General features: G+C 38.5%; 1 protein-coding gene across 3 annotated transcripts; it reads left to right on the forward strand.

Annotated features, from left to right (window-relative positions):
• Nucleotides 1–308: 308 nt before the first annotated feature.
• hic1 (hypermethylated in cancer 1) lies at nt 309–17,318 on the forward strand. Of its 3 annotated transcripts, none has more exons than XM_060888833.1 (2): nt 309–433; nt 9,126–17,318. In XM_060888833.1, exon 2 carries the CDS (start codon nt 9,143–9,145, stop codon nt 11,351–11,353), a length of 2,211 nt encoding a protein of 736 aa, XP_060744816.1. In that variant the 5' UTR covers nt 309–433; nt 9,126–9,142; the 3' UTR covers nt 11,354–17,318. The 3 variants fall into 3 exon arrangements, with proteins under 3 accessions (XP_060744816.1, XP_060744815.1, XP_060744814.1); XM_060888832.1 differs by lacking the exon at nt 309–433 and adding an exon at nt 1,948–2,183; XM_060888831.1 differs by lacking the exon at nt 309–433 and adding an exon at nt 3,927–4,222.
• The last annotated feature ends 1,288 nt before the right edge of the window (nt 17,319–18,606 follow it).

The following is an 18,606-nucleotide window of genomic DNA, read 5'->3' on the forward strand; positions in this document are numbered from 1 at the left end:
CTGTATTTATTTTAGTAATCGAGAAGGTCGAGCAGTAAAACATCATACAGCACCTTACAGCTTTCTTCTCAGCTATTGTGTGCTATCTATAGCCACTGTTTCTGCCACTGATACTTATGGCTTATGAATTATATTCCACACTTTGGTGTTAAAAGTGAACTGAAAAACAGCCAGGTGCTGGAGGGCTCACATCTGTCCTTTGTCTAGCTTTGCCTATCTGTGTCACTGAGGTTATCAACAGTTCATCAAGGGAAACTGGAAGTGAGAGACAATACCTCCTCTTCTTTTAAGCTGGACTCCTGTGACTTTGACCACTCTAGTGAAAGAACAGTATCTTGATCTTGGGTAATTTGAAGGAAAAAGCCCTGGAACAGACATCAGTCATCTGCTAAAGTGATTCAGAGGAAGGTAGTGACAAACAGACTACTGTCAGGTGAGTGACTCTCTCAATCATCACAACCTGGGGCTTCAAAAGCCGAAGGTATACAAATATATGACAACTGTTTTGTACGGCAACACTTTAATTTGCTGAAGATGTGTCTAAAGTTATTTGTATAATAGCAATACTAGAATTGATCCGTGACGTGTCACTGGACATGCTGGTTAATCAGGAAGTTAGAGCACTCAGTTCTGCACAGTTAAAATCCATATATCTTATTTAAATTACAAGTTCAATCCATTTGAAAAGACAATATCACAGAAATGAGATACAGCCATGAAAAAATGTTATATTTGTGTACCATATTTTGGTGTTTGTTTTTAGTGTTTGGGGCATCTTATTTCAAATCATTAAAAATTATTCATTATATAATAACTTCTTTGTTAAAAACAGCATGTTATCATTGGTTCCTAAAATATTGACTGGGGTCTGAGACATAGGTGAAATATTGACAGTAGTCTGGATTTTTTAAAGGATGTTCCTGTGGTAAGGGTTATGATCAGCCACTAATGAAGTTATTCTAACCTAATTCTAATTATTCCCATAAATCGGGCTTAATCCATACCTCAGTAACTTCAAGTACACTCAAGTACAGTCTTAGAAATAAAGTTTTCAATAGTTCATTAAGGATAGTTTGGTTCTACCTGGAATACTTTCTAAAAGGGAAACAATCTATTGTAGGTTTCCCAGTAAAACATTTTAATGTTTCCTCACAGGAAAAAGAACCTGAAAGTTTGTAAGAGCTTATAAATCACATAACCTGAAGGTGATTGCAATTTCAATGAGAAAGAAAATCTATATTTTAAAACATGTGAAAATTTTAGCAGTAGAATGATCTCAGGTCTGTAATAAATCAATTTGATGGTACATATTTTCCTAATGTTAATAATAATAATAATAATAATAATAATAATAATAATAATAATAATAATAATAATAATACTAATATCAGGAAATTGTACCTGTTTAAAAACTTTTTCCACTCAGAACAAACCTGTAGCCAGCAAACAAAAAAACTGGCACTGATCAAAAAAGAAGATGAACAACAACAAAAAGTTGTCCTAGGTTTTGGGTCATAAAGTATAATCATGGACTTAGAAAACCTCTTTTGAAACAAACATTTATATATTCAAGGTGGTTTACTAGCATAAAGGGGTTTTTCCAGTAAAAACTATTTATTATTTCTGGTTTAATAAACCCCCCACAAATTCGCCCACAACTTATTTATTATTTCTATTAATAAGGGTGAGATGGAACCTAATTTGTCCCTAATATAAACATTTGCATTGATAGAGAGAGTAAGGAGGTCTGGAGGACAAACAGCAGCAGCAGATGAGCTATAAAAAAAGTGCATCTATATCCCAGATGTAGGGGATTAAAGGATCAGACCTACAAACCGCGTATGTACATTTTGCGCATGCTGTTAACGGTAGAGATCTCCGGTGCAGTCCGTGCACAAAGCGCGTGCGTTAATCGGTAGGTGTCGCTGCGCGCGCGGTCAGCGGATCGCTGCAGTCAGCACCGAGAGCAGCTCCAACCGGAACGTCCGATACAAACCGCGGCACGTGCGGAGTCAAAAGCGAGCGTGACACACAGAGAGGGAGAAGAGGGAGAATCAGAAGAAGAACCAGACTCCATTATAACTCGAGGTAGTGATCAGGAGGTGACTTTATGGATATCTGTGGATGAGGAAATCCTGCAGAGAGAAAACTCAGCCGAGCGGCCCATCAGACATGACTCCGAGGTGGGTTACAAAACAAAAAAAAAACACTGCGATCTGGGGTGCGACTGTGGCTGCGTGCTAATCCGCACACTAAATAGTATGCCAAAAGCGTTTGCTTGGATTGGATGTACGGTTCAGTGCCTTGGTAAGGGGTTTGGAACGGAGCCCAAGTGCACTTTACGTGCTGCAGCCATGCTTAGGTGAGCTCAGTGAGTGCGAGCGCCGGTGCGCCGTTACCATGGAGACACAGGACACGCTACGTCTGAATATTGATGAGACATTACTGCGATTATTATTATTATTATTATTATTATTATTATTATTATTATTATGCGTTTGCAGCATTAGATAAAATACAATAACAGGTTTTCAAATATTAAAAAAAAAGAAAAAAAAACAACAAAGCTCTAAATTTTTAATAATCTCCTGCTTATAATTTAGTTGATTCTTTTGTAAATATCTAAAAACAAAACAAACAAAAAAAAAAGGCCACACAAACCTAAACTAACATATTGTTAAGACATTTCCTGTGTGAAGTTGTAGAGGCTAAATTAAGAAGTATGATTTTCACACCTCTGCTGACACTGTTTTGGGCCAAAGGTAGTAGCCTACTTTGGAAAAACAACAAAAAACTTTTTTTTTGTCTGAGGAAAGTTTGCTAAAGCGGTAAACTCTTACAAGGCTGATTCTTCACTGAATTCGACTCATGTGTGTGATTCATTGGCTCTTTTCACACTGAATATAATATAAATAATTCATTCTGTTAGGCCAGTAGATATATAAGAGCTAATTTAAAAAAATAAGATGTTTGCAAGTTCACAGTGGTTCCTTAGCCTTGTTTCTAACATTTAAATATTCACTTTAAATGGATGCACTCATTAAGAGATACAATAGTCACTATAGTCAATATCCATGTATCAGTTTAGAAAAAACTTGAGTTTGTACGTTTTGGCCTAGAAAGATTTATAAAGATAAATATTTGACTGTATAAATTATTTACCTACAGTTTACTTTACATTAAAAAAAAAGTTTGCATAGTTTCAAATGATTTCTGGAAAGAACCCAAATACATCCAAGTTGTCGATTTGCAATTAATTATATCTATAAAAGTTATGATTTTAGCAAGGAGCAAAAAAATAGCATTTTTATCTTAGAACTCTGTACATTTGAGTTCACAACCACTATTATTGCTCAAAGTTTTTCCCATATTGGAAGATATTTTCCTTCAAATCAGACCCCACATATGTTCGTGCATTTGTTAATTCTGAGATGTTAAAGTGAGAATTTATTTTAAAACTGACATCAGATCGCATATAAATCGCTATTAAAACACAGACAAAGGCAGAGCATCACTAGCCCTAGAGTCTGCATGATGATGATGATGAAGATGGTTCGTTGTTTGATGGGATTTCACCTCATTTGTTCTATACAGTGTGATATACAGTAAAAACGCCTGTCTCTTTAAGGCGAGCTAACGGAGTGTTGTCAGGTTCAAGTCGGGGTCACTGTTAGTTCCTGCCCTTGCTTTTACCTTTTGAGTTTTATTGTAGACTGACATCACCCACACACACATACACACACACACACACACACACACACACACACACACACACACACACACACACACACACACAGCTACAGCGCACTGCATCATCAGCTACGTTCGCCTTTTCACATGCACGCGCACACACAAAATAAGGGAAATTACTACAATAAAAAAAAAAGAATAAAAAAAAAAACAAAAAAGCCATGCTGTAGCGAGGGCAAATATTTTATAGGGGGAGGGAAAGAGGTGGAGAGTGAGCAAGCGATTCTGAAAACACAGAGAGAGCGAGAGAGAGAGAGAGAGAGAGAGAGAGAGAGGAGCGAGGGGAGGGCGAACAACATTCATCGCAATTAATAATCTTAAAAAAAGAGTTGGCAGTCGTGTGCGGAAAACTGGCATGGTTTTTTGGAGGCTGGCAGTTCAGAGTTGAGACGTCAGAAATGCGTGCATTAGAGCGCTGAGATGATCATTACCGGAGACTCAGAGCGGATGGCAGAAGATCTCGGGTATCCAGGTAAACCCCTTATGTTTATACATGTATATATATAAATATACATTTTCTTCACATGTGTTCGTTTGCTTCTTAAACGCTTATTAATGTATTTTACGGACGTTTTTTTTTATTAGTATTATTATTTTTAAACCCGCTGCTTCGATGCACTGACGCACAACTATTACATTAATTCTTGTTTTTCGCCTTTCCCCCCTTTTTTGTATGCAACGACTGTGTAAACTTATTTACTGTGTATCTGCATGAGTGCCAGAACTAAACAAAAACCTACAGATTTTGAAAGTTTTACTTTTACTGGCTTTTCCAGTCATAAACAGGATAATTCCTTATGATACTGATTTACAGTCATACAGGCTTCAGGTCCAAATGTGCAATTATTTTTATTATGAGTGTCAACTAATAAGTTGTTATTAGCAAACACAAAATATACATCAGTTATATATATAATTTAATATAATATATAAATATATATATATATAATTTGCTCCATTTCTAGCTGACAAGACTAGTTGGAGTGAGAGAGCATGGTGTTTCACATGTAATGGTATAAGATTGGTTCAGACATGGGTGCTGATGTGACAGCTGTTGGGTTTCACACCAATGCACGTGAAGAATTATGTTTAGTTATTTTATAACTGCTGCCAGTATATGACATAGGAACATGATAAGGATGAGTAAGTTGATGAAGATGATGGATAACAATATCACTCGTGTCACTTTAACTCACTTTAGCGCCTGTAAATGTAAAGTAAAATTGAATGAAGTGAATTGTAGTTGTTTGCATCACCAAATGTTTTAAAATGGAGAATTAAAGTCTAGAAGAGTTGCTAGTTATTCAAAGAACAAATTCATCAACTAATTGATTTGTTGTCTTGCATAAAAAACACGATGTATGTGTTTTTGAATGTTTTTGATGAATGGTTGTACTTCAAAAAGTAGATGACCAAAAACGTAGTCAAAACTGTTCACAGTGGCGCAAAATGACAAGTTGTCTTAAGGAGCTAAGGAGAAAACGCAGAGGAACATTTTCAAAGCGGATATCAGAGCGTTTTTTTAGTCATGCTTTTAAATTGAAGTGACTTTCTTTGCCTAAAGGAAAACATTTAAAATGTGAAAGCTGGTGTGTGTTAAAGGCGGCTGTGGCAGTGTTAAGGAGATTTGTGAATGAACTTGAAGTCTGGGAGAACGACACACACACACACACACACACACACACACACACACACACACACACACACACACACACACAGAGAGAGAGAGAGAGAGAGAGAGAGAGAGAGAGTTTTCTCCTCCGCGCAGCTCAGATGTGCGCACGACATTAGCGCAAAAACAGGACTAGAGAGTCCAGAAGTATCCTGATTCAAAATCTGAGTTGATATAAGTAAAGTTTATTATTATTATTATTATTATTATTATTATTATTATTATTATTATTATTATTAAGCGTTTTAGATCCCAGTAACAATGAACGTCCTAAATATTTAATCATATTAAATGATTACTGATCTATTAATGCTCTATTAGCTATATAGTGGCTATAATAAACGAATAATTTGTTAACATTTGTTATCTCGGTACATGTATATAAGTAAAACCTATTAGGTTTTTAAAGACCCTTATTAAATTAAGGTCTTATTTTCGCTGTGATTAATTTAAGTTCGAAAACAAATGTTTTTAGCATGTATTTTATTTCACAGCATATTCTATAGTGGTGCTTTTCGATTTCTAATCCCAACTAAGCCAATTGATTGGCTGTGACAGCCTATATGTTTTATAGGCTGAACTATAAATTAACTAACTAATATAAATTCTATTAAATTAACCTGTAAACAATTATTTATACGTGCTCAATATCTTAACATAACATATGGATGAGATATGACTTGTTGAACATATGCACTAAACTAAGGATAAAAAAATCTTAATAGGCTGACTTGTGGTCAAGAACTGATTGAGGGAGGAGAAAGAGAGAGAGAGCGAGAGAGAGAGAGAGATAGAGAGAGAGAGAAAGAGAGACAGACAGACAGACAGACAGACAGAGTGAGTGGGGTGTAAGTCAGAGGGATGTAGGTGCAGGCAGACTTTAATTCACTTACTTTTAGACCCCTGCCTCAACCCAAAACCAGCCAAGTGACAACACAGACAAAACACAGGGCCTAATGAATACCAAACCGTCCAAAATAGGACCCACGGGCCGTCCTAAAGCACGAGCATGGATCATACCAAATATAGCAAATTAGTCCATCACATCCAGACTATATATTGGGAATAAGGCGTTACTTCAATGCATCCTGATGGCATTATATACATCTTTATGTGCAGCCTTTTCAGCTTTGATAGTTTTAAAGTATTATTAAGACCGTTCTTATATCTAACGTTCGTATTTGCACCTGTTTACGTTTTATAGGTTTTTGTATGTCTTAATTAACGGGATTCAGTAAAGCAAACATTGCTGATCTGGAAAGTGATTATTATGATTAAGATCACTACCTAATTTGATAATTAGCATACATTTTTAGATTCATTGTAAGGTATTGTTCTGTAAGGTATATGACATTCCGTTATTGGGGATTTATTTGAGTCTGAGGAATAGACACATTCACACAATAGACACAGAGCGCAGGGGACGTGCAGGAGGATAGAAGTGTTTACACGTCGAGTTCAAACAAAGCTTTTTAAACATGATTTACTTGTGATACCACTTCCCTTTCTGACTCGACGCTAAGAGTGCCTGACAGAATAGAGGGGATGTTTTATACCTTAATCGTCAAAAACTGTGACAAGCTATTATTCTTTTTATCTAATCTTATTGGTTCTATTTGGAGAAAAGCAACTTTATCGCAGCTCTACTCTTCTCTCTCTCTCTCTCTCTCTCTCTCTCTCTCTCTCTCTCTCACTCGCACACACACACACACACACACACACACACACACACACACACACACACACACACGCACACAAACAGACAGAAAGAAAAACGGTATAATAAAGTTATACATTTCTGTGTTTTTGGGTTTCCCCCAACACTGTCATTCTTAAATGAGAAAGCTATGACCATTTCTCCCTTTGCTTAATTTTACACCTGCAAATGATGAAAAAAAGGGAAAATTTTCTTTTTTTCCCCCCGAATATACAGGGGGGAAATATATATGTATAGGAATATATATATATGTATAGGAAGAAATGCGCAAAAGGACAATATCATTGTGTCCCTGACCATCGCTATATATTAATCTGTATTACACTTTTGGTATAAATAAAGGCGTTGTATTATAAAGATATAAGGCAAATTATTATGAATTATTCCTAACAGCCTAATGCTTTAAACCATGCAGCAAACGGCGAACATGCGCAATATGCTACAGGTGTACTATTGACCTAACGACTCATGATTAATATTTTCCCATCTACGTTTTTTCGTGCTGAGACTTGCTTAATCCCGCTTGTTATTTCTGCATAAATTTGTTTTAATGTTTGCAAGATGTTTGCTTTGTGCCAGACTGTTTACTTTCCACCCACAAAAGATTTAGAACTGATTTAGGAGCTTGTCACTGCGTTTCTGTTGCAGGCGCACATTCTTAGCTGCGCACGCGGTACAGCGCTTCGTGCGCCACATCGCCTCTGTATCCGGAGTTCAGTTCCTTCTGTAGGGAAGCTTGAGGGAAAAATCCCTACATCAGATTACTTGTAATAAATAAATAAATAAATAAATAAATAAAAATACAAAAATAAAACAAAAACGAAAATCCATGCTCCATAAAATAGTGCGTAAATTATTTTCTTCTTCATTAATGAAAAGTTTACAGTTTCATATAACTGAGCTGAAAGCATTTACTAAAACATTAAGGGAAAAATTAAATTGAAGTGTATAAATACAGACTTCCTTGTTCCTCCATAAAGAAGCGAACGTGCAAAGATATATACAAAGAGAGGATGAACTAATGTCGGGATGTCTATGGCTGACCTTATTTATTTAGCTGCTGGTTTCCCATCACTGAAGTCAAGCCCTAAGGGACCCCAGAAATCTGTTTTATCTTGTATATAAAGAACACGTACGCTGCAGTAGTGTTTAAATAACACATCCTGGTAAATGCTTATGTTATATAATAGGGATTTGCACATCTAATATTGAGCAGAGAACTTATTTTTGTTAAACATCCTTAATAATAATGATCATTTTACATAAAATGCTAATAAAGATTAGTTTGCACCCCAGCTCCGTAATTCTGATAAGATTTACAGTAAGTCTGTCTGTAGTTCCTTATTTGACCGAGCTAAAAGGGAGCTGACTGTCCTATCTTTTACTGGACACATTTTTGTCCCACTAGTTTATACCTGCTGTTCGTCACACTTGCAAAACCTTCAGTTAGACTTTGTTTAAAACTTCACACACCACCTCTGGAATGCTTTATCAGGAAGACAGCAACACGAAAACACATATAAATTGCCACTTTCCACCTATATATTTTTTTGCAGATACACGTATATGCTCACCATTGTGTCCTTTCTCATTTATTAGGAGCTCAATTGTAAATATTAATTTGAACTTTTTATGGATCATGGATCGGAAGTGTTTTGACTTTAGTTTTCTCTAAAGACAGCATGAAGATGAACCACAGGGAACACATTTGGGCTGTAAAGCAGTGTTTTTTTTTATTATACAGTACCTTTCATCTCTGACATCCTCTCAAGCAATAGGCTTTCAGTTGTCTTTTTCAATCAACACTTATTAAACAAGACAATTTGGCATAAGAATGGCATCCTGAACTGAAGTGTCAGTTTACTATGTTGCTTTAGGCTTCAGCTGTACTTTGGGCTTCAGCAGCATTTTTAAAAGGCAACAGTGTACTAAGGTTTGTATAGAGTTTTTTGGATAACGAATGAACTACTTTTCTTACTGTTTCAGGTGGTGGACTGAAGACAATGCTGGATGCCATGGAAGTCCCAACTCATGCTAGGCACCTCCTCTTGCAACTGAACACGCAACGCACCAAAGGCTTCTTGTGTGATGTCATCATAGTGGTGCAAAATGCTCTATTCCGTGCTCATAAGAACATTCTGGCTGCCAGCAGCCTCTACCTTAAATCCCTTGTTGTCCATGACAACCTCATCAACCTGGACCACGAGATGGTGAGTCCAGGTGTTTTTAGAGTCATCCTTGACTACATATACACAGGACGTTTAAGTGAAGGTGACCCCACATCTCCCACAGAGCCAAACATAGGTGCAGTGCTGGCAGCTGCTAGCTATTTGCAGCTGCTGGACTTGGTAGCCCTGTGCAAAAAAAAGCTAAAAAGAAATGGGAAATACCACTTACGACCCACGTCTGGGTTTCTGCCTTACACTAAAATGAGCCCCAGTGGAGTGCTGGCGGGAAGGCTGCGAGTGTCCACTCCAGTAATACAGCCCTGCTTCCCTGGTGGGGTGATGAACACACAACGAGGCCCATCATTGGAGGATCTACCACCCCATTCCCTGGCCCCCCATGTAGGAGAGCTTTATGCACCAGTCCCTACACAGGGCCAGCAGCCTTACCCTCATTCTCAAGCAACCCTGCCTCAACAAGCAGGTCTACGTTTGCAGTCTGCAGATAGAAACTGCTCACCCATATATGGCCTAGACCTGTCCAAGAAGAGCCCCAACTCCCAGCAGCATTCTACCCATCCTCATCTGAGTCACCTTAACGAGGAGCCAGAGGGAGAACTGAGTCACCGCACAAGCCCTCTTCTTAGTCCTACCGATGGCTCAGGGAAAATGGAGGCTGTGCACCACACTGCCTCTCTAACATCACGGTCTTTTCCCCTCCTCAACCAACTGCCCCAAATCCCTCGTTTTCAGCGTCCAAGTTCCCAGGGCCAGGAGGTTTACCCATGCCCCCCAAGCCCCGAGCCCTCAGAAGAACCAGGAGACCGCAGCAGGGACGGTTCCAACATTTACCGCTGGGTAAAAAATGAGCCCTACAGTGTGGAGGATGAAGATGAGGAGGATGAGGAGGATGATAGTGGGGGCATGGGTGAGCAGGATAAAGACACACACCACCAACATTTGAATCATCACAAAAACAATGAGGAGAAGATGAACCTTAGTGAGGGAGGCTATGACAGGCCAGTAACCTGTGATGGAGAGGATGAGAATGGGACGGGCAGTGAGGAAACAGGCAGCAGTGAAGGAAGGCCATCACCCCCTGGTCCCCGCGGGAGGTATCATATGCCTTATGAGCCTGAGAGTTTTGGAGATAACCTTTATGTGTGCATCCCATGTGGCAAAGGGTTTCCTAGCTCTGAACAGCTCAATGCCCATGTGGAAACCCACGCAGAAGAGGATCTCAACCATGTTGGAGAGCTAGAAAACCCAAGCAGCAATGGCACTGACAAACCCACCAGCACCAATGGACCCACAAACCTGAACAGCACGGGCAGCCTCCACAGCACCTACACAGACAGTAAATTAGGGCAGAACTTACATCCAGTGGGCATTGGAGAAATGATTCGGCCATATCGCTGTGCCTCCTGTGACAAAACTTATAAAGATCCAGCCACCCTAAGACAGCACGAGAAGACCCACTGGCTGACCCGCCCTTACCCATGCAGCATCTGTGGCAAAAAATTCACCCAGCGTGGAACCATGACCCGCCACATGCGTAGCCACCTGGGCTTGAAGCCTTTTGCCTGTGATGCCTGTGGCATGCGCTTCACTAGGCAGTACAGGCTCACTGAGCATATGCGCATTCACTCTGGTGAAAAGCCATATGAGTGCCAGGTGTGTGGTGGCAAATTTGCCCAGCAGCGTAACCTCATTAGTCACATGAAGATGCACAGCAGTGGAGGGAATGGTGGGGGATTCATATCTGATGGCAAGCTAAAGATGGACTTCTCTGAAGGCATCTTTCCCCTAAGTAAGTATGCAGCTGAACATCTAGGCCTGAAACAGGAGAAGGCCTCAGAGCTTCTCGCTCAGGCCTCTCAGCAGTTACTGGCAGATGCCAAGGCTATGGAGAGCCTTTATCCGCTGTCCAAACTGACTGCAGAGCACCTAGGCCTCACTCATGATAAGATGGATGTCTTGCCACTGCCACCTGCCTCTCAACAGCTACCTGTAGAGGCACGCACCATTGACCGTTACTCCCCCAGCTAGAGAGAAGACCATCAACTCTGTCTTCCATCAGCAGAGCTCAGCTGCCCAGCTATGACACATAACAAAATGCCTGTAGGCTGCCCACAGTATTTTAACTCTCACCTCAACTTCAATGAACCTGCACTTCAGACACAGGAGGAAAGAGACCATTAGCTAGAAAATTGCATGCCGGATGCATTGACTGTAAAAAGTGCCTTTCTCTACACGTATTGCAGAACAGCCATTTTTTTTATTAAAAAAAGGAGAACTGTTATTTATAATTTGCTCCAACCATGGACACATATAGCAGTGCAGTATTTATATCTAAAAAAAATATAGGATCCTTTTTTTTCAAATTCCGAACCAATCAGTCAATTGAAAACCAAAAAAGACATTTTTATTTATTTTATTTCTTTTTGTATGTAAGTAAATCCCAAAGAAAATAGGTTTGGAAAGAGTGTTGCAATCATACCCTTAACCTGTGTAATAAGTGTGACTATTGTATATAGAATAATTAACAAAGCACATATGAACAATTTTCAGGGCTTCTGATTGGGATGGAAAAGGGATTCTGGGCTAAAACAGAAAGCTGCATCTTTGGAATTTTATGATAATTGGAGGACTTTTTGGAATACTGGATATCTCCTTTAAATCAGTTTCCTGCTTTGCTGAGTGGCCCAGCATTCCCATACAAAAGGGAACAACTACGTGAAGCCAGTAATTGTTCCAGCACTTTGGTAAAGTGACTTAAGCTTATCTATGCATTGATATAGCAAGTCCCATTTTGTAGAGAGAATATCCAGAGTGTCATATATAGTTTCAATTATTTTACATGTTATAACCCACCTTCTTACAAGTGCCTTTATACTGGTTGTTTAAAGAGGAATAAGCAAATCCATTTGAGCGTGCCACTGACATGTTATTGTGCATATTCCAATCATGCCAGTAATCCATGGTGGAGAATTTATATGCATCTGGTGAGATAGAGTAAGCATGGGTGTTGCCTTTAGAATCGGGTAATATTTACAATTCAGCAATACAGCCCAAACATTCTTTAGGAGAACACAGTGAACCCATTAGAAATATTTCGAGCCTCAACAACACTTAAAACCAAACAAATAGCAATTGAAACAAAAGCATTTTTTTCCAGATCCGGTGTATATAAACTCTATCCAAGTAGCTCACATTATTTGATAAATAATGAATCTAATAGCATTTAAAGTAAACTTCCATAATCAGAGTATACATCACAGGGAGCTGCATAGGCCCACTCATGGTGCTGTTGCTTTCAGGTTAATATGTGAAGCTGTTAATGTGACAGCCATGAAGATTAGACATAGGGCACTCTCCCTGACACTGATAGCATGGATAAATCTCAGCACTCTCCCTGCAGCTGCTCCACTAAGGATAAGCCCTGTGAAATCCCCAATTCTCTCAGTCTGCTCGTGCTGTCTATCAGCCTGATTCCAGATTTCACGGCTGCTAAGCAGCCTTGTAATGTACACACTGCCTGGATCACCCCAACTGAACACCACTAGCCCGTAACATACTAACAGCAAACCAAATTTTGCAGTCTTGAAAGACATATTATGTCTTATTATGTGACATATCAATATTATTTATATGCACCTGTACCTTATACTTATATACCAATGATATGGGAATTTTCCTTTTTTTTAAGAGGGGGGTTTGTTAACCACTATTGACATTTACAACCTCAAGAGGTAAATGTGAAGACTTACTTAAGCCATGAATGCACTGTGATAGGACTAATAACCCTCCCAGCCTTAATGAGCATACTGAACATGTTACAGTGTTGTAGGCAACTTCAGTACACTGCCTTCTAGAGACTTTTTCTGTAGCATGTCATCATGTTGTTGTTTGTTTTGATTACATTTGATTGATTGACTCTTAAACCAAAGTGAAGTGAAACTGGTGCTTACCTCAGGACCTGTCCCATCTCAGTATGGGGACACAAAGTTAGGAAATAGCAAAGCATGTACACATAAGACGAGCGTGTGCACGCACACACACACACACACACACACACCCTCTTAAGGCAGAGTTGTCCACTTCAAATCTGTGCTTATTTCAAGATTATGAAAATGTGTACATGTTGTCAATTTTTACAAGAGTCTATAATTATTAACAATGTTTCTAAATAGTTTACTTGACTCTCTTCTATTTTTTCACGGTTTTATGGATATTTCTTTATGAGTACCTGTAAATATTCCTGTGTATGCAGAACAATTCTAGACACACCCTTTTCCCTAAAGCAATATCAATCCTTAGTGTTAAATGCTATGCTGTATATAAAATGTGATGTGTTTATCAATAATTCGCTGCAGTGATAAACACTGGGGTTGACTTGGTAAAGAAGAAGCATAGTTTCTAAAGTTGACTGACCCATGTTCAGGTTGTGACTGAAGGAGCTTCGGCTGAAACCTTGGCAATAATGCAGGACTTGGTTCCCACTTAGACTTTGTTTATACTGACTATTAAACCACACACAAGTAACCAGCACATTTGGGCCTTAGAGAAATGCTGTGATTTCCTAATACAATTTATGTGGATAGCCAAGAGCTTGACACACACACACACACACACACACAACACGTAATACAAATCTACTGATTCAAGTCTATGAACAATATTACTACAATATTACTACTATTATAATACTCAAATCTGTGACCGCAGACATATTAATGCACATAGAAAATGTGGATTTTTGTCCTGGGGATATAAATCTTACACTCCCTTTCTCTGCCATTCATTAAGCACCTCTGGTCTCTTGTGGAATATCTCTCTTGCTATTTTACACAATTATTTTTATACCCATTCCAAAAATGCAGATATCTATTTTCTCTACTGTCTAAAGGTATTACAGTAACTTGGCATAGTCCTTAGAGAATTGAGCAAATGTACACATGAGAAAGAAAGGTGACATGGCTTCTTGTGTATTAGTCTACAGTAGGTGAAGAAAGCATGTGTGTGTTTCAGGGAATGAACTGAACTTGAGGAAGCCATCTTGGTAGGAGCAGAGAGCAAGATGCATAGTGTGGTTCTGCTCAAAACCAGATAATGCTAGTAGAGAGATGAAGAGAGAGGAAAAGAGAGGTTAGCAGAGGTTGGGATTCCAAGTTTTGTCTTGATTATGAAAAAATAATCTATGACTCCTTTCCATTCTGAAAAGAATTTCCTTTTGCTTCTTTTTCTTCTTCATGCCTTTTTAACTCTGGACAGAGGCAGTGTTTGACAGTTTACAAAATGTTGTTAACTCTCTGGTCACTCTTCTTATTCAAAGAATGGGCCAAGCAAAGAAAAGCAAAGCTTTGGAGATGAAGAGAAATATGTGGAACAATACACTGTACTAACCATACTTCAAAAACTGGTCCAAAGGAAATATTCCTCTCAGTCTGAGGAAGCTCCCTCAGTCAGAACAGAAACCAAAGCTTACTTTAAGCCAAAGCCTTAAAGTTTATATGGACAGAATCTACTCAGCATAAGAGAAGTATGAACATGCAAATCAAGTGTATTACAGTGTTACTGCGGGTGTTTAAAACATGGCCATTGTGGTCTCACTAATTTCTTAATTCTAGCTGGATTCTGTGGTCTAAAATGTCACATTCAAATCTAAACACATGCAGATGTCATTTTATTTATCACAGACCACAAGGATTCTTATTCATATTATGCATCATATGGCCCATAATGCACCTGTGAATTTGCCTTGCATTTCAGCAAGAGAGAGAGCATGTGATAAAAAGTGCATGATCCATGACAAACTTTATTTTACTCAGCTGTTTTACATTGACTCATTATGAGGGCCTATTTCTGGATAAATCATCGCCTCATGATTGTTCCTGCTCTGTCGCTAATCGCACCACTCCCTCTCTTCCAACCCACACCATCCCAGCTTCTCCCAGACTAACTCAGTGCTTTCTTTCACTTCTCTGGAAGCATCTTGGATCCCTACACACTCCCTCCCACCGGCTGACCCAGAGCTCTGACCACAAGCCCACGGCCGCACCTTCTGATGAAGTGGCGTCCAGCTGCTCTTCTTGCTTGAAGAAGACAGTTGTCTAAATGTTTATGCGAAAAACTAGTTTCTTTTTATTCACACCCCTATCAAGTTCCACGATAAACATGAAGGCATGTGTTAAGATTCTGTGTGGGGCTAGATCAGCTAAATAAACAGCTGACGATGCTATCATCTCAGACTTAGTTCCTATAAAAATGTGTCATAGTTGTAGATAAAACAGTGATCGCTATGACTGAAGAAAAATCTAGGACGATAAAAGGACACATGAGAGAGAATGCACTCAATGGTAACATGGAGAACACAGGGAGTGCACAATTCTGTTCTGTGCGTTGCATTAGGAAGCAAACCTGGAAATGAAATGAGAGAATATATATAAGAGCTCTGGAGCTTATACAGAGACAAGATTGATGTGCTTTTCTGTTTCACCTCGGGTAACTTGTCATCCTTTTGGACAGGTTTGGACTCTATAATTTGGCTGTTAGTATTTTTTTTGAAGGGCAAAGTTCTTTCAGGTGGTATAGTAATGCTCCTTTTTTGCAGAGTAGCACTGAATGACTGTATAGTGAATTGTGCTTGCATTTCCATTTCAAAGTTTGTTCCATGAGAGTTGTATCATGTTACTTGGCCTTAAATTGTTATCCCCATCTTCCCACAACATGAACTGGTTGTCCACAGGCTTACAGCGAGCTCGGCAATGGCTCCTTTATGGTGTTTAGTTTGTTGCACTTGCACTGCTGAACATTTTTCAGCTCTGAAATGGACAAAGGAGACTCCTGATTAGGAGATTAGATAGAGTCTATAAAAAAGCTACATGAAAATGGACCAGCTATGCAGAGATGTCCACAGTGCCCTTAAATTGATTGGACTTGAGGGGAAATTCATTTCAGCCAACTGGGGAATTTAAACATATAAACAAAGGAAAAGTTTAACACGAGGAGAATGGCAGAGCAGAGTGCTTGATTTTATCGCAATGCTGATAGTCATGCGTGACCACACACACACACACACACACACACACACACACACACACACACACACACACACACACACACACACACACACACACACACACACATACACCATACAGCTGGATGGCAGACAGCCCTGTCACTGCTCTGTGTTCCAGATTAGGTCAGATTTAATTAGGCTGCCCAGCTCCTTTTGGAGTGTCACTTTGAGTTTAAAAAGCCATTACTAAAATGCAGTCTGTGTTACTGATGGGGTGAAGCAAAAATCAGACCAGCCAGAACACTGCTGAGACATCTGGACACTCTGAACACACACCTATATACAAGTTCATATATGTGGCCACACACACACATGCACACACACACACACGCACACACTTATTCAATAATGGTTCAAAAAGCCATAGTTATATAACAAAAAAAGGGAAAGAAGTGGCACGACTAAATGATAAGCGAGCCATTGTAGACCGTAGACATGTTTCAATGGCCTAAATCAGTCACTGCAATAGAGAGAAAGGAAAAAAAAAACTATTGTGGATGTTCCCATTGCCTTCCAGCCAACTAACACACCAGCATGTCTGCTTTGATTTCAAGGGTCAACATCACTTTTTGTTCTGAACTTATTTCAAATCTAACACAACGTAACACATAACTTTAAAGTGCTTTCTTGCAAGATTGATGTGATTTCACGACCAAAAAAAAGCAATACAAATAAAACCGAACAGTATTTTTTTACATTACATTGCCAATATTGTTTTAATTTTTACAAATTGCTTTTAGTGAAATGAATGTATTTATTGCATGTCAAATGTTTTTTCTATGTTTTTTTTAAATACAAAATTCAATTGTGGGGTGTCATTATTTTTGATTAGGCTTTTATTTGTTTTAAAAGCCATTGGGAATTTTTTTTTTGTTTGCACCTGTACTCTAAATCATTTTGGCAATAAATTGAGTTGCATAATGGTTTCACAAATGCAAAGCATGGTCTCCTTTATATTATACAAATGTTTTTCATTCTGGTATAGAGAGATAAAGATTTAAAGAGATCTCTTTAAAGAGATAGAGAGATAAACTGAGAAGAGGCAGGGTATGCGTGTGTGTGTGTGTGTGTGTGTATATGGGTGTGTGGGATAGTACTGGAAACTACTTTAGCACAATAGATTTCAGTACAATAGTGTCACAATTATTCTCCCGACAAGGTCTAAGGAGAATAGGAGAATTTTTTTACATGATGCGCCTAAACCTTAGCCTAGCCTCAAAACGAAATATTTTGGCTCTTACAGCGCTTCCATCTTATCAGTTTAAAAATAAAAGCAACTAAAGCACTTTTCTTCATAGAGACCATCCAAACATCCACACATTGTCAAAACTGTCATGTATTACTATCATCATGTGGACATACTGTCCCCACACAGAGCTAAATACATTCCCGCAAACACAAAGATGAATGGCAAAAATACATTTCATGAAAACATCAGAAAACTAATCATATCCAGGACTCTGCCACGTGTAGAGTATTGAGCTAAGATATAAAAAAAGAGAAAAAGACTCAGTCCAATGTCAAGAGCTATAATGAAGTCATAAAAAGTTTAGAAAAACAAGCAGGGGCAGACTTGGGGGAGAAATTCCAGGAGCTTCACCAGAATTAATGTTACAAAACGACAGCACTTAAAGCCCGAAGATTGTGTCTGTTTCAGAGCTACAGCCAAAGATACAGAGCGTCGAGTGTTTAAGCCAATTTGTGCAGATTAGAACAGGTTTTAAGGATGCTGCACATTTTTGAAACGGCAAATGTTCTTAGTCTAGAATTTTACTTAAAGATGATTAGTTATTCATTACATATTCATTATTTTTTAAAATAGTGTAAAAACTAATCTTAATCCAGAACAAATGTATATTTCTTTCACTGCATATTTTTACCTACAGTATTAGAGCTGGTTCATGTGCAAACAAATTTTTTTTTAGAGAATAATTATGTAAAAAAAAATAAACATTTACACTTAGTGTTCTTTACATCATGAACAAATATTTGCTGTATTACTTCCAGTCTGTATTTCTTATTAGACAGATTGTATTCAGTGATGGCAGCATATAGATAATATCAAAATTTAAAAGCTCAGCATTATCTTTTTGAGTGAATAACAAATCTTATGTAAATGATCTGCACAGATTCTGCTGGTGGTGTTGAACTTGGCTACTTGGGAAATGATTCGTAATGCACCTGTCTATTTGTTTTTCTATATCTCAGAAAACTGAATACT

Source organism: Tachysurus vachellii, chromosome 15 (genome assembly GCF_030014155.1).
Source record: "Tachysurus vachellii isolate PV-2020 chromosome 15, HZAU_Pvac_v1, whole genome shotgun sequence".
NCBI classification, from domain to species: Eukaryota; Metazoa; Chordata; class Actinopteri; order Siluriformes; family Bagridae; genus Tachysurus; species Tachysurus vachellii.